A 17,665-nucleotide genomic window follows, 5' to 3' on the forward strand; every position below is an offset into this window, starting at 1 on the left:
AAGAGTACTAGATGTATTTTAGATACTTTCCTTTTCTGTACTTTGTTGATATTGTAATGGAGACCAATTTTTACCTCTTTCCTTTTAGGGTTTTTTGGCTGGACCTGAAAATTAAATTGACATAGACAGATCAATAGGATAATGATTGAAGTTGTAATTCTGAAATCAGTATATATTTTAATAATATCATTTTGTTAGTAAATTTTAAATAATTTCTCAATAAGCTAAGTGAAATATACTCTGAAAAAAATTTTAGTCTCCTTGTGAAAATTTTGATCCATTGAAATAATTCAATCCAAATCAATGTTTCTTCAGGAATTGTCTGTGTAGCTATAACTCAGGGTCTGTGTTACTGGCCAACTTTTTACTTGGTAATTCACTTTGAAAGTTCAGACCCTGGCTGGGAAAGTAGTGGTGAGGTGAGTGGCAATGAAGCTTTTCACAGTGTGTGTGTGTGTGTGTGTGTGTGTGTACACACAGGCAGCAGCAATGGTAAGCTATAGTTTAGTTGTACTTCAACTATTGCTAAGCAGTGGGTTCACCCTGTTCTTGCTCCCAAGAATCAAACACAAGGAACCACATTTTTCAAGAAAGAGAAGGTTTATTTCAAGGCAGCCAGGTAAAAGGATTGGAGAAGAACCCAAATTTATTACCCTGTTCAAAAATGGGTTTGGGAAATTACAGGGTTATGTTACAGGGGGTGTAACTGAGGGAAATAGGATGGATGAGACATGATAGGGTGAAAGGGGGTATACCTTAGGCATATACATTAGCAAAGCATGCTTTTGCATGCATTTCATTTTCAAAGATGGCCAATGAAATTATAACTCTCAGAGCTGCCTGTGTGGATCTGTGCAGACTCGAGTGGCCATCATGGCTATGGCTGGTTCTGACTTTTTTTACTGGGACCCCCTAGCACCAGACCCAAAAGAAAGCTCAGAAAAGTTAGCAAAGACAACTGTTATAGGCTTTCTATATAGGTTTCTATGTGACAGACTGGACAGTAACTAATATGGTGTGCAAATATAGTAGATAGGTAAGGGAAAGTCACTGTTAAGCAAGGGAGGGGAATCTTTATTGTTCATGGTTTCATAACTCTCCACATACAGAGTATTAGTTCGGTAATCCTCAACTGTGCTCAGACTTTCAGGCACTCAATAGGAAACAACATAACTGTATTGCTGCAGGTGCATTTATAAGTAATGTAGAGTGTATATCCTATACCTGTGTTTTGCACCTTGTGTTTGAGTTCTTTTTAGGATTGTAATTCTCTAAAGCTTGATAGCATGAATCCTAAAGTAGAGCCCTTACAACTGAATTTTACTACAACAAAACTTGAATACCTGACACAGTCTTGCTAATAGCATTTTTATTGTTTAACTGCTTACATGGGAACAAGGAAGGTATAGTAAAATAATCTTCAGGTTTTAGGTTTTGGGCATGTTTTTTGAGGGGGGGATTTTTTTTTTTTTAGCTTGAATCTTATGCTTCTGTAGAGTTAATCTATTAAAGATTCATGAAGGAATATTGACTTCATTAAATGACAAATATATCTGATCTCATTAGCTGATGAATAATATTTTGACCTTTTCTTTCTTTGAAATTGCCTTAATAGCTTGAATCTTGTGGACTTGACCTGTGAGGGCCACACACTGGTGGGGCAGTGGTGTTCTTCAGCAAGAAGCAGCAGAGACAAGTTTCAGTGAACATGTCTGCTTTGTTGATGACCACGTACACCTTTTAAAGGACAGGCAGAAGGGACGTAACTAATTCAGGGCAACACTAATTCTATAGGTTAGAACAGATGTTGGCGCTGCTATGCTTCTCCAATCAGCTTGAGGTTCATGTAGCTAGGTTGGCTTTCCAGGTGGTTCCTAATGGATCTGGGCCACACCTGGGAGCTGTTTACCTGATTGGCAATTACAGGGCCCTTTAACAAAGTGTGGGGGTGGGAAAAAGTGCCTAGGGCTCCCGCCACCTGCCAGCAGTCAGGTTGTGGGCTCCTTTCCCAGGAGGCATAGCACACCATGCCCTCTCAACCTCCTGAGTGGGCAGGGCAGGCAGACTCCCTGCCAGGTACAGTATCATTCACAGAATCTGGCAATTATGCTACAAAGGATATTTTTCACATTACACAGTCTTATTAAGAAGGGTTTAAATGTTCTATTGTATGAAAAAGATGACTGTTAATTTTATTACTTCATGGAACACAATGACAGAACCTATGGCTGACAGATTTAGAAATGGCCCAACAGTGACCTAACAAATAAAAAGATACAGGTTTTAAAAATTGTGTTACATTTAGCCACCATTTGACTCCCAACAATCATTTTACTTTGAATAGAGAAAGGAAAGAGATGTTTGATTATATACCATTTATCAGGTGTTATTTAGTCTGTACAATCTGGTTTTATCACAAAAGGAATGGACTCATGGAGATTTTAGTATTTTACCCCAGGTCACATTAGCAAATTGGTGCTCTTAAGAAGACCTGCTAAGTTTTCTCTAGTGATAATAATAAAAAGTCTAGTTAGTTAAAAATTGGCAGTTTATTTAAAATTTGGATTATTATAAAAATAACTGATATGATATGTTAGAGTACAAGTGCTCTGAAAAATGTATAATTTGCTTTTCTCATTTTGTTTCCTGTGAAATACAATCCTCCTTATGTGCATCAGAGAATTAAAGCATTGAACATTTTGATCTTACTTCATATATTAGCCAGCTGGCATGTTTTCCTAGCAAAACATTTTCTGATTTGACCACAGACTCTCTCAATCAGTTGTTACTGGTTTGAATAATAGAATATGCTGTCATGGTGGGCACCTGATCATGAAAACTGATATCTGGAGTGCATTTTTATTTGGATTTAAAATGTTTTTACAATCCCAGTATAAACATTGTTAATCTAGTCAAAACCATTTCTCACAAGATCAAGAGCTTGCATAGTTTAACTAGTAGAAGTCAACAGGGATAGAATAAATTGTACAATTACATTAGGTAAAATCTTAATTTATTTTAGACATGAAAGATGTTATACTAAAAACCGTTTTAGGAATTTTTGAGATAAAACTATATCGTTTGAAACTCTTAAATAACTAGATTTGTTTAATTTAAATACCATTTGGAAATTTTCTGGTATGCAACCTGTGGGGTTAGAAAGTAAAATGTACAGCTTTTTGATGAAGTGCTGGGAAATTACAAATCTGTCTTATATTTGGATTAACGATTCCAAATTGGAGAGTTACTGATATTTTTTGATTGTTGAATTAATTTCATGAAATATTAATTTTCATTAGCCACTACCCTAACAACAATAAGGATAATTTTTTTAGTTGCCTCCCTTTGATGAATAAGGTAATTGTTTAAAGGCAGGTTGAATACCTTGTCATAAGTCTGTGTAGTAATTGATTAACAAACGTGATTATTACAAAATCTATCAAGATGTAGACTTAAAATGTAATCAGATAGAATACTTGAAGGTTCTTGTCTAGAATGCATGTCAATGGCAAAATGAAGACAGTGGTATAGGCTGTAAACAGGAAGATGTTAACTGGGTTTAACAAGCCAGGAGTAAGGTGGTTTAGTGACTAAAACCAGGCTCCTCAAATAAATAGCCAGGACTTAAAAGATTTATAGGGCTGATTTTTGTTTGTTTTTACTTTTTCTTTATTTTTTAAGGAATATAAATTTCATTAGTACAATTTTAGGAATATAGTTACTCTTCCCACCATATCAGCCCTCCCACCCACATTCTCACCTCTCCTCCTCCCTCTCCCCTTGCCATTCCCATTCTCCATTAAGATTCATTTTCAATTAACTTTGTACATACAAGAACACCTCTATACTAAGTAAAGATTTCAACAGTTTGCACACACACACACACACACACACAATCAGTTTGAGAACTGGTTTCATAGTTAACTCAAACTCATTGAGGACAGACGTACTGCATGGGGAGTTAGTGCACAGTGACTCATGTTGTTAATTTAACAATTAACACTCTTATGTATGATGTCAGTGACCACCCCAGGCTCTTGAAATGAGCTACTTGGGCTATGGAAGCCTTTTGAGTCTGCAAACTCCATCAGTATTTGGACAAGACCATAAGCAAAGTGAAAGTTCTCTCCTCCCTTTAGAGAAGAATACATCCTTCTTTGATGGCCATTTCTTTCCACTGGGATCTCACTCACAGAGATCCGTCATGTGGAATACTTTTTGCCACAGTGTCTTGGCTTTCCATGCCTGAACTGCTCTCATGGGCTTTTTCGCCAAAATAGCCTTACGGGCTGATATTGAGGTCAGAGTGTTACTTAAAGCGATTGTCATTCTATGAATCTGTTGTGTGGACTGCTTCCATGTTGGACATTCTCTCCTTTTTAATTTTATCTATTATTATTACCAGGAACTCGATGCTATTTATATGATCTCTCTAATGCTTGATCCTATCTATATGTTCATCTTAACACTTAATGTGATCACTTTAACAATTCAGATGGCATTTTTACCACCAATTTTAATGGGATTTGGAGTACCATGACAAGTTTTCAAACTGTACCCTTAGAAGTAAGTCTGTTGAAATTTATATAGAACTATACAGCTTTACAGGTACAAACTTCCTCCTCCCTCTCTTATTCCCACTCTTATTTTTTAGTGAGATCTATTTTCAATTGACTTTATACACATTTGATTAACTATGTTAAGAGTTCAACAAATAGTGAAGAGAAAAAAATGAAAAAAAAAAAAAACACAAAGAAAATGAAACTGTTCCTCGACGATCAAGACAAGGGAAGTTCAAGCCATCCCTTCTTGAAGTGTCAATTTCATTTCTACAGATTTCATTTTAGGTGCTCTATTAGTTCTCATGGATCAGGGAGAAGAGATGATATTTGTCCCTTTGGGACTGAATTATTTCACTAAGTATGATGTTTTCCAGATTCACCCATTTGCAAATAATTTCTCCCATTCTGTTGGTTGCCTCTTCACTTTCCTGACTGTTTTCTTTTGCCGTACAGAAACTTTTCTATTTGAAATAATTCCATTTGTTAATTTTGGCTTTGACTGTACCTCTGGAGTCTTTTCCAAGAACTCTTTGCCTGTGCCAATATTTTGCAGTGTTTCCCCAATGTTCTTTAACAATTTGATGGTGTTAGGTTATAGATTTAGATCTTTAATCCATGTTGAGTGGATTTTTGTGTAAGGTGTAAGGCAGGGGTCTTACTTCATACTGGATTTCTGCAAGTGGAAATCCAGATTGCCCAGCACCATTTGTTGAAGAGACTGTTCTTGCTCCAGGGTTTGGTTTTACCTCCTTGGTCAAATATAAGTTGGTTGTAGATGTTTGGATTTATTTCTGGTGTTTCTATTCTGCTCCATTTATCCATCCATCCATTTTTGTACCAGGCTGTTTTGTTTATAATTGCCTTGTAGTGTATCTTGAAATCTGGTGTTGTGATGCCTCCGGCTTTTTTTTTTCTTTTTATTATTATTGTTGTTATTGTAGTACAGGATTGCTTTAGCTATTCAGGGTCTCCTGTGGCTCCATATGAATTTCAACATCATTTTTTCTAGATCTGAGAAAAATGTCTTTAATATTTTGATTGGTATCACATTGAATCTGTAATTGTTTTTGAAAGAATGGTTATTTTGATATTGATTCTTCCAATCCACGAACATGGAATATTTTACTTTCTTTAATGTTTTGAATGTTTTCTTCCTTTAATGTTTTGAAATTCTCTTCATAGAGATCTTTGACATCTTGGTAAATTTATTCCAATATATTTGATTGTTCTAGTTGTAGCTAATGAATGTGATTGATCTTAGAGTTCTTTCTCAGTGGCATTGTCTGTGTATACAAAAGCTATTGATTTTGGTGTATTGATGTTATATCCTGCTACTTTACCTGTCTCTTCCATGAGTTCTAATAGTCTCTTAGTGGAGCCTTTAGGATTCCCTATATATAGAATCATATCATCTGCCAATAGGGATAGTTTGACTTCTTCCTTCTCAATTTGTATCCATTTTATTTCTTTTTCTTGTTTAATGGCTTTGGCTAAAACTTTCAGAACTGTATTGAATAGCAATAGTGAGAGTGGGCATCCCTGTCTGGTACCAGATCTCAGTGGCAGTGCTTTCAGCTTTTCCCCATTCAATGTGATACTGGCCATGGGTTTGTTTGATTGTGTTGAGGAATGTTCCTTCTAAACCCAATTTGCTTAAAGTTTTTATCATGAATGGGTATTGTGTTTTGTCAAATGATTTCTCTGCATCTATTGAGATAATCATATGGTTTTTATTTTTCAATTTGTTAATGTTGGGTGTCACATTAATTGATTTGTGAATGTTGAACGATCCCTGCATACCAGGGATAAATCCCACTTGGTCAACCTGGTCAGTCATCTTTTGATGTGTTGTTGGATTTGATTGTCCAGAATTTTGTTGTGGATTTTTGCATGTATGTTCTTCAGATAAATTTGTCTGTAGTTCTGTTTCTCTTTGGTATCGTTTTCAGATTTAAGAATTAAGGTGCTGCTGGCTTCATAGAAAGACTTTGGGATGATTCCCTCCCCTTTAGTTGTTTTGAATACATTGAGAGAAAATGGAGTTAGTTCTTTAAATGTGTGGTAAAATTCACAGTGAAGCCATTCGGTCCTGGGCCTTTCTTTGTTGGGAGGGTCTTTACTACTGATTCAATTTCTGTCTTGCTTATGGATCTGTTTAGATTTTCTGTGTCTTCAGGGTTCAATTTAGGTAGGTTGTATGTGTCTAGGAATCTATCCACTTCTTCTGGGTTTCCCAGTTTGTTGGCATACAGATCTTTGTAGTAATTTCTGATGATTTTTTTGTTTCTGTGGTGTCTGCTGTTACATTTCCTTTATCATCTCTAATTTTATTGATTTGGGACTTCTCTCTCCTTCTTTTGGTTAGTTAAGCCAATGGTATTTCAATTTTGTTTTTTCAAAAAACCAGGTCTTCATTTTGTTGATCTTTTGTATTGCCTTTTTTTTTTTTTTAACCAGTTTTGAGTGTGATTTGCTGTTGTCTTTCTAGATCTTTTTTGGTGCATATAGTTCATTTATATGGTGCTTTCCCAGGTTCTTGATGTAGGGACCAATTGCTGTAAACTTTCCTCTTAACACTGCTTTTGCTATATCTCATCAGTTTTGATATGTTGTATTGCCCTCTTCATTTGTGTCCAGAAATTTTTTGATTTCTCTTTTGATTTTTCCTGTGACCCACTGTTCATTCAGAAACATGTTCATTCTCCCTGTGTTTGCAAATGATTTTGAGATTCTTGAGTTGTTGATTTCCAGCCTCATTGCATTGTGGTCTGAGAAGTTGCATGGTATGATTTTGATTATTTTGAATATTCTGAGACTCACTTCATGGCCTAACATATGGTCAGTCTTAGAGAAAATTCCATGCACTGGAGAGAAAAATGTGTAATCTCTGGCAGTAAGGTGGAAGTCTCTGTAGATATCTGCTAGGTCTATTTGCCTATGGTGTTTCTTTGCTGATTTTCTTTCTTGTTGATCTGTCCATTGCTGAATGGGGTATTGAAGTCCCCCATTAGTACTGTATTTGAGAGGTAGAGTTACAAACAGTGAGAGGGAGAGAAAGAGAGAAAGGTCTTCCCTCCACTGGTTCACTTCCCAGATGGCCGCAGTGGCTGGATCTGTGATAATCCGAAGCCAGGAGCCAGGTTCCTCTTCCCAATCTCCCACGCGGGTGCAGGGGCCTAAGCACTTGGGCCATCTTCCACTGCCTTCCCAGGCCATAGCAGAGAGCTGTACTGGAAGAGGAGCAACCGGGACAGAATCCGGCACCCCAACCAGGACTAGAACCCAGGGTGCCCGTGCCGCAGGCAGAGGATTAGCCTAGTGAGCCATGGCTCTGGCCAACTCTTTCCTTCTTAACCTTTCTTAACAAGCACACATTTCTATACTTGTGATGTTTTCCATCTGCCAATTTTCTTGACTTATATTTTGAAATAACCTGTTAAAAAATCTCCAAATTAAAATAGCACTTTTAAATAAGATAACATATTGAATTTTTTTTTTTTTTTTAGAGGTAAACTGAGAGAGACATAGAGAAAGGTCCTCCTTCCGTTGGTTTACCCCCCAAATGGCCACTACAGCCGGCGCGCCACACTGATCCGACGCCAGGAGGCTGGCGCTTCCTCCTGGCCTCCCATATGGGTGCAAGGCCCAAGGACTTGGGCCATCCTCCACTGCCTTCCCGGGCCACAGCAGAGAGCTGGACTGGAAGAGGAGCAACCGGGACCAGAACCTGGGGAGCACGGCGCCGCAGGCAGAGGATTAGCGTAGCGAGCCACAAATATTGAATTTCAACCCTAGTTACTTTCAAGTGGCAGTAGTAATTAACCCAGTGAGCCAGCTGGTTTGGTGGGACTAGGAAATTGAGTTTGTAGGAATTGAAGAGTCCTGGCAGGTCAGCTCCATATTTTGTTACAAGGGTGGATCAAAGACTTAATTATTCTGTCTGGCTTACTCATGATAGAACAAAAGAGCCATCAGAAGGGTGGGATAGGTGACTTGTTTACAGAAAACTGAGTTCAAAAGGATGGAATTATCACTCCCTTGCTACACTCATGATAAGATTGGAACAGGAGAGAGAGGGGCAAAGACTGGTTGGAAGATGAGGGTGAAGGCATAGAGAGGAGCAGTTCCCAAACTTGCCTTTGCTTCTCTGGGGAGAGGATGTTAAAGCGGTTCATATTTAAGGCAGAGGTAGTAGACCTAGGACAGGGGGTGGTTCTGAGATAAGGATGAGTAGGAGGAGTATAGAATTCCCGGGTAAGAGGGGGAGATATAGCCAGCAAGAGAGTGAGAGCTGGAGTTTTGGCTTTTTAGCAAGAGCTCTGGAAGTTAACAGAGTTTGAGCCGGAGAACACCAGCAGAGATAGAAGGCTGAGACGTAGGAAATCTCCTTCTACTCTTCTGAACGCTCATAGAAGTGGTAGAGATCCCAATAATGTTGGGGTTAAACTTGCTATTTTGACAGATTGTCAAGGTAGGAGACAACTGAGAGGAGGATTAGACAGAACGCAGGATGAAGAAGCTCCCATGCGACTGGTAGAGTCGGACTGGAGGATATTGTGCATCCCCGAGATCACGGCCATCTGACTAGAGGATGTGGGAACAGAGGGTGGGTTCGTCACCCAAACCCACTGTCACCTGGACATATTGTCCCTAGAGGATGTGGTGCCCAGCACCAGGACTTTGAGATAAGAGTAGAAACACAATCCATTGTAGCAGTCACCGTGAGAATTTCCTGTTCCGCATCTTGCCTCAGAATTGGGAGGGCCGGTGCGTGGATGGAGATTGCAGAGTGTTCTGTGGTGAGTTTTGTGGTTGGCAGAAATCCAGGATCCCAACACATCTCAGGTAGAGCAATGTCGATGGGAGAGCCTGGATCCGAGTCACAGCACCAATGAAAGGAAAGGCCACCGCAAAACACACCAAACACCCGAGTAGGGGAAAGGGTTTACTGGGGGAAATCAGACAGACCAGGGGGAAGGGGCGAAGAAGGAAAAAGAGAGAAGGAGAGTGTAAGAGACAGAGCGAGAGAGAAAGATCAAGAGACAGAGATCAGGAGACGGGAAGAAAAAGAAGAGCTCGGGTTCTTGATGTTTAGGATGACTCCTTGTTGAATAGCCTGCTTGGTGGGGTGGAAAACACTGTGAAATGTTGTGATCTTCCTTCCTGGGTGGGGGTGTTGTGAGGTGGCCCCTGCAGTTGATGGGTGTGTGCATGGGAGGCAAATGCAGCAGCCCCCTGCTTATATTTGAAAATGGAAGCAATCAGTATGGCTTCTCCCCACCAGCTGAAGGTCTGACTGGGGGGACAGGGGAGACATAGATGGACCGATGTGTGCCCAACCTCTCTGCTTGTTCCCCTATAATTTCTTTCTTTCCCCTTGGAGCTTCAAGTGCAGTTCACCAAGCTCCTCTGCCTGCCACTATCCGCGACTCTGGGCTTGCGACCTCTCACCTGGTTTGCTGGGTGGGGTGGTGCCAATCTCCTCCTTCAGTGTCTCTGCTACTCCTTTGCTAGGCCTCCATTGTGCCTCCGCCACTTCCCCTTCCTCTTTGTTCCCTCAGTGTGGACCTGTCCAGTCTCTATTGGACTCCTGGGCTTCTCTGGGCGAACTTCTTGCAACTCCATGGCCGGCTTGTATCCCCTCTGCTTATTAACTATTTTGCCCTGTGCAACTCGGAACATCTTGTTGCTATACTGCCTTCTTGTCCCACTCCTTGACATTATCTTCATGAAGGGGAATCAGGCTTTCTACATCTGTGAATTTGAGGACTTGATTGTTGTCTGTGCATAGTATCTTTATGTGCACAGTATCTTTATGCTGTACAGATGTATCAGAACTTCCAGTTTCTTGACAAGAAATTTAGCCAATGAACTGTGCCTCCATGCAGCCAATTATATCTCTGTGTCAATGTGTAGAAGCACGTGATTATTCTCAAGTAGGGTTGAGTCAGGGTTGAGTTACTACCCTAAAGTGTCGGAGCTGTTAAAAAAGAATCACATATATAGAAAGTGGTATATTATTTGAATGTGTTTGATTACTTTCTATAATTATGTTTCACAAAACTCTATGTGGGTACTTAAACATGTTTTTACCCATGGTGCATTAGAGAAGAGTTTTTTTTTTTTTTTTTTTTTCTGAATTAGGGTTGGCCGTTTTTGGAAGGCACCATCGTTAGTATCTGGGATATTAATGTGGAAGAAGAATGCAATCAATAAAAAAACAAAGCTTCAGCATGTCCCCTGAGAGAATTTATTATGTGGATATTGAATAAGAGACTTTAAAGAAAGCTTTACAGTTAGATAAAATATTGACATGAACATGTTGGTAACATTAGTGAGTCTCTAAGCAACTATATGTCACTGTAGCCAGATATTACCTCTGGGAAAAATAGCTAGTCAAAAAAGAAAAAGAACAATTTGTCTGATTAGTAACAACTGACAACTTATAGAAAGAAACCTGACCATGGCTTTTTAGCATTTATTTGTTACAGTTTAGGATGCCCATGAACAAGCATGAAACAATTATTTTCTGGCCCAAGGTTTTAAGCACTGACCTTTCATTGTCCTTGATAACAGTAATGAAATGAAGCATAATTTAAAAAATTTGGTTTCTGTGACAATATTTTAAGACTACCGCTTAGAATAGTGTGGTATGTGAGAATCCACTGTTGCATTGACAATTTAAAATAAGATTAAAAATGTGATCAATAGTTAAAAGAACTAAAATTATTTAAATAATATAGCTCACTGCTCACCCATCCCTTTACTTTGGTTAGAAGAAATTTAGAGGGGCTGGCATTGAGTTGAAGTGGGTAAAGCAGCATTGGTTCAAGACTTGGCTGCTCTGCTTGCCATCCAGCTCCCTGCTAATGGCCTGGAGAAATGACCATCCTCCTGAGAGGATGCCCAAAGTGTTGGTCCCCTGCCACCCACGTGGAAGACCAGAAGAAGCTTCTGGCTTGTCTTTGGCCTGGCCCAAGTGCTGGCTGTTATGATAATCTGGGGAGTGAACCAGCGGATGGAAGTTCTCTCCCTCTGTCTCTCCCTCTTTCTCTGTAACTCTGACTTTCCAATAAATAAATATTTTTAAAGAAATCTAGAGTAGTTCAGGGAATAAGACAATGACTATATTTGCCAGTTTTGTCATGTACAAGCTTGCCATGATTTTTCATTCATATTTTTTAGAATCATCAAAACTTTAGGCTTTATTATAACAAAATTCAATTTGTATTTCCTGCCTTGATTATAAGTTAATGAATATTCTTATACCCAACTTTATTTTTATGTTATGTTTTTCAGCACAGTGGAGAATTTACAGTCTCTCTCAGTGATGTTTTATTGACCTGGAAGTACTTACTAAATGAGAAACTGAACTTACCAGCTGAAAATATGGACGTGGTTGACCATTATGAGGAAATTAGGAAGACTTATGATGACTTCTTGAAAAACAGTAATATGTTAGATCTGATTGATGTTTATCAAAAATGTAGAGTTTTAACTTCCAATTGTGAAAATGACAAGATATCACCTGTAAGTATTTTTCAAACAATTATATTTTAATTCAATTAGATTTACTTTAATTTTAAACTATGGTATCACCAGTTATAGTAATTTGATAATGTTTTTGCTTTGGGGATTATGCCAAGATGGAAACTTTGGCTACCTGAAAAGTAGATATTACATGAGAGAATATTTACTAATACTTTTTTTTTTTTTAGAATTTTTGTTATTGTTATTTGGTTATATAAAAAGGCAAAGAAATCAATCTCAAATACTTTATTTCTTTTTTAATTATATCAAGTATTGCTTTATGGTTTATTTCTCTGTTTAATGTGGAACTGATATATATATTGTAGAAATGATTCAAATGACTTTATGGATTAATATTACTTAATTTGATCAGAGTATCATATATTTCCTGAGAAAAGAAAATAAATCATACACTATCCAAGAGTTAACAGACTATTCCTTTTTTGCACAGCTTATTTTTTTTAATGGTGTGTAAATTAAAAAAAAAAAACTGAATGGAATAATATCCCTTGCAACTTAGTTTTGTCATTATTAGAATTCATAAACTGTTTTTAGAGGAGCCAGTACTGTTGCGTAGAAGGCTATGCCTCCATCTGCAGTGTTGGCATCCCATATGGGCACTGGTTCAAGTTTCAGCTGCTCCACTTCTAATCCAGCTCTCTACTAATGCACCTGGGAAAGCAACAGAGAATGGCCCAAGTGCTTGGGCCCCTGCACACATGTGGGAGACCTAGAAGAAGCTCCTAACTCCTGTCTTTGGCTTGGCCCAATTCCAGCTGTTGCAGCCTTTTAGGGAGTGAAGAAACAGATGGAAGATCTCTTTTCTCTCTCTCTCTCTCCCTCCCTCCCTCTCTCTCTCTCTCTCTCTGTATCTCTGCCTTTCAGAAAAATAAGTCTTAAAAAAAAACTTTTAGAATATATTTGGACATATTTAGTTTTATAAAAATGTTGAAAAAATTGTTCTTACCATTTACTGAGTACCAATAAAATAGTAAATAGTGGTAATAACTGAATAATGTAGCTGGAATTAGAAGACATTCATTGTATTTTGTAAAATATTCAAAAATTTTATAAATTATATTTCCACAGGATCCTTGGGGATAATGTTTTAGCTGAATATATTAGAAGCCTCCACTATAGCAGTGTCTTAGAGAAAAATAGAAGTGTATTTCTATAAGAGAAATACAGAGATGCAAAAGCAAGACTGAGAAAATGACTCCATAGTTCTCGGACAGCCAAGCTTTTCCTATCATTTTGGGTTTCCATGTTAGTTCCTGGCCCCTGCCCTCAAGACCATACTGTGGTCCAAAATATCTACTGAAGCTGCAGACTTAACATCATTGTTCCTTGTAGTAAGAAGTAGTAAGGAAGAGCAGTACTCTTCTCTTAGGAAGGCGTAGTTCATTTGCTTCTATCTCATTGCCCAAGTCTTAGTCACATGTCTGTGGCAAGCTAAGGATGGGTGTGGAATATAGTCTTTATTCTGGGTAGTAACATGCTAGGATAAATAAAAAGACTATTGCTAAGGAAAATGGGAAGAGTGGATAGTGGTAGGGAATGTATAGCCCAACAGTTTAATTGGGCTATCATGGAAATCTTTGCTTTGTTATAACTTCTTCAAAAACATATGCACACATACACATGCAGATTCTCACATATACATTTATGCTATGGTAAGGACATTTGTGAATGAAGATGGAGTTTTGTTTTTATTCTTCCATTTGCTTGCTTATAGAGAGGATTTTTGATTACTTTTTAAAAATTTTTAATTTTTAAAATTTATTTGAAAAGCAGAATTATAGAGACAGACATCTTCCATCTGCTGGTTTACTCACCAAATACCTGCAACACCTAGGGCTGGACCAGGCCAAAGCCAGGAGCCAGAAGCTTCCAATGAGTCTCCCATGTTGATGCAGGGGTCCAAGGACTTGGGCCATCTTCTGCTGCTTTCCCAGGCATGTTAGCAGGGAGCTGGATTGGGGAGTTGATCAGCCAGGACTTGAACTTGTACCCATATGGGGTGCCAGTGTTGTAGGTAATGACTTTACCTGCTATACCACAGCGCTGGCTCCTGATAACTTTTTACGTGATTTGGGGAGGCTAATCATGCTTAGTTATTGGATTGTCAGAACAACACAGACGATCTTTTGATAAACTTGTAGTATAGTCTACCTGAGGTCTCTGGACACACTGTTTTCATTGTACCTTGTGCCTCCATCTAAGTTTTCTAATAAATCTCCTCATTTGAGTGAATCAACTTACAACATGAGTAATGCAAAAAGTTTTTGGAAACTGTAATTTTGTCTTGGCATAAAATATTTTTGAAATCCATGCATACTTACTTGAATACAGGTATACATTTGTTGTTGTCCATGTAGGGGATTGTCTCCAAATATAAACATGTCTCCTTTGCAGAATACCAGGAATGTAATTGGAGCTGAAGATGGTAGTACCTGAAGTAGAATATTTTTTGCATTTAAACTCTGAAATCCTAACAGTTTGGTTCCTGATACTTGTTTCTTCTAGGGAAATTTCCATCGAGGAGAAAGTGGACAGGAAAATAGATCCTTAGATTCATTTTTCAAAATCTAACCCTAATTTGTATCTGGTGTGTTAAATAAAAATATATATAAGTATATATATTTTTTCCAAAGAGTTCTGAATTTCATAATCCTTCATTTTTTAAAATTTACTATATATTGAAAAGTAGAGTTACAGACAGTGAGCAGGACAGACAGAAAGGTCTTCCATTTGCTGGTTCACTCCCCAGTGGCCACAACAGCCAGAGCTGGGCCAATCTGGAGCCAGGAGCTTCCTCCCGGTCACCCATGCGGGTGCAGAGGTCCATGCACTTGGGCCGTCCTCTGCTTTTCCCAGGCCATAGCAGAGAGCTGGATAAGAAGAGCAGCGGGGACTAAAACTGGCGCCCATCTAGGATGCCTGTGCCACAGGTGGAGGATTACCCTACTGTGCCACAGTGCCAGCCCCATGATCTACATTTTTATTACTGATACAGTTTCTTATTTGTTGTGGTTTAAATAAAGCAAGTATTAAGATAAATTAAGATAAAGCTAAGATAGGGCAATTCTGGGAATATGGTAAACTGAACATTGCTTCTTTCCTCTTTATTCCCTACCTTAAAATTTGTTTCCTGAGGAACAAGAATTACAAGGCCTATGTGACATCTTGGAGCATAAGGTCTTGGATTCTAACTGGAATGTAGAGAGATTTGGTACAGCCTTATATTTTCAGGAATTGAGCACCTACGTGAAAGCCTCAGAGACCCAGGCTGACAAGCAGAAACGGTAGATCCTGAGAAAGGCCTAACCTTAGAGAACTTTGGACCCTCTGGGGAAGGTAAACAGAGACCCTCTCTGTGAGTGTGCCAGGATTCCCTAACCCTCAAACCAAGAAGGAGCTGAATGGATGGACTTCTTCCTATTAGTAAGGATTGGGAGAACACAAAGGAACTTTTTTGAGGCTTCCTTGCTTCAGCCATGACTGGCAGCCCATTTGTCCACTGCTGCTGCCTAGGCAAGGAGACCATTCATCCTTCCATTACTTGCAGAACTGCTCTCATTTAAGGTATCTCCCTAGTCAGAGCTGAGCCCAGAGAACCACTGAAGCGGAGCAGACCAACTGAGGATTCCCAGCAACCAGGGGATGAGTCAGCTGACAGCACACATGCCCAGCGAAATGGCGCTGTTAGAAGGAAAAGGCAGTGCCCTGAAAGGCTGAAAACACAACGTACGTAAGGACGTTTCAAGGATAGCACGTAAACGCAGGAGTTCCCACATTGTACAAACAAGAAGGAACAGCTGTGAGGTCCAATGGCATTCCGCCAGTAACTCAGGCACCAGGTTCAAGGGCGCGCGCGTGCTTGCCTAGTGTAACGGTGGCGGGCTGCTGCCCCGGCAGGGGACAGGATGGAGCCGGAGGGGCAGCCCCCGGGTTTGAACTTGTCTGAGCAGGAGAGCCCTTCTTTCCTACGAAGAAGGCCACCCTTGAGAAAGCTCATCAAACACAGCACCCCTGAGGAAGCGGAATTCAGCTGGAGCTTGCGGCTCCCTGGAGATGCCTTGGACCTCAATGAAGAGGGTCCTGCGGGTGGGTCCCCAGTGCCTGGACACTCTTTCCCGGGCCTCCGCACCTGCCTGGCAGGGGTCAGCTGGACCACCACCTTCAGAAGGAGGAGGCTTTCAACCATCTGGGCTTCCAGCGGCTCCAGCGGGCACTCTCGGCCCGACGAGCCCCTCTCCGCTCCTGGGGACGATCTGCCCATAGCGTCCTTGTTGGCGCAGCAGCAGCAGCGGCAGCAGGGCGAATCCCTCCACACAAGCAGCTGGCCACGAATCTCAGGGTTGCCAGGAATTTCCAACACATCCCAGAGGAAGAGACGAAACCTGAAGAAGCTGGTGGCCGTAATGGAGCGAGTCAGGCAATGGGAATGGCACCTGCTTCAGAACATCGAAGAGGCCACCCAGCACCAACTCACCGTCCAAATCAGGGAGACCAAGTCCCAGGAACTTCAGGTTCACGCCGACAATCAGCATCAGACCTCCCAAGTGTAGTCCACGCGGAAACACCAGTTTTCCTGAAAACACTGTCTCTAAACACAGAACCAGATTTGACTCTTGTAAATGATTGATTCCACTTTGTCCGAGAATATTTTTTTCTTTTTAAAAACGAGTACTTACTTTCCAGCCCTGTCTTTTTCTCTGTGGCTTTTCTGCCCGACCCAGGTGTGTGGGCCGGAAAGGCTGTCTGTTCTCCAGGATGTAAATCAAAGCCTATTGCTAGATTGGAATCAAAAAGAGGTACTCCTAAATGACATCTCAGACAGAATGGGAAAATAGGACATAATAAATTCTAAGGGCATGAAAGGTCTAGGGTGTCCTATTTTTAAGAGACAGGTGAAAAGTTTGACTAAAATTGCAGGTTCCAGGGAAGTATTCCAGATCAAGGATGCTGTTCACCCTGGAAGCACCTGCCTTTCATTGGAGGTGCCCACAAAAGGGAGCCGTGAAGTTCCTCACAAGAGGCCTGCAAGCAGGCTGGGAGCTGGGTTAGATTTCATCTGCCGATATGCTTTACAAGGGAACTTCAAAAAGTTAATGGAAAATGGGATTAAAAGATTACTTTGGTGCAAAAGAAATAAAAATTTATACAAATGCTGTTTGTTTTTCAAGTTAGAAAACATGAAAGCATGAAGTAGCAGAAAATGTTCTTATGTAACTGCCTAACAAATAGAACTTGCAGCACTGGGGACCCTTTTTTCCGCTAAGGGCCATTTACGTATTTATAATATCATTCACTGGCCATGGAAAATTGTCAGCTTAAAAAATTTACCTGGTATAGGTTTATTGAATTTTGAGCCCTATTTGTGGTTGACTTGGCAGAACGAGAACAAATGATTTCAAGGGCCTTATATGACCAACTAGCTGGATGTTCCCCACTCCTGACAGAGTAATTCCTTTCAATTTTTATTACAGAAAAATCAACTTTTCATGAGAACTAAAAATTAAAAAAAGTTCCCAACACAGTGGGACAGTGGCACATTGGATAAATTCTGA

The 17,665-nt window shown here is 39.8% G+C and overlaps 1 protein-coding gene across 4 annotated transcripts in view; it reads left to right on the forward strand.

The window, feature by feature from the left end:
* The window catches only part of PARPBP (PARP1 binding protein), an 88,949-nt gene that overhangs the window by 30,133 nt on the left and 41,151 nt on the right, over positions 1-17,665 (forward strand). For 3 of the 4 annotated variants that reach the window (XM_008256982.5, XM_002711227.6, XM_051845816.3), the window contains one exon: positions 11,862-12,092. In XM_008256982.5, the coding sequence (XP_008255204.3) occupies positions 11,862-12,092 (231 nt within the window). Of the gene's footprint in view, positions 1-11,861; positions 12,093-15,961; positions 16,663-17,665 lie in introns of those variants that run through there. The other variant, XM_089308887.1, reaches the window with a different exon arrangement.

Source organism: Oryctolagus cuniculus, chromosome 11 (genome assembly GCF_051225735.1).
Source record: "Oryctolagus cuniculus isolate XC-2025 breed Fujian yellow rabbit chromosome 11, ASM5122573v1, whole genome shotgun sequence".
Classification (NCBI taxonomy): domain Eukaryota; kingdom Metazoa; phylum Chordata; class Mammalia; order Lagomorpha; family Leporidae; genus Oryctolagus; species Oryctolagus cuniculus.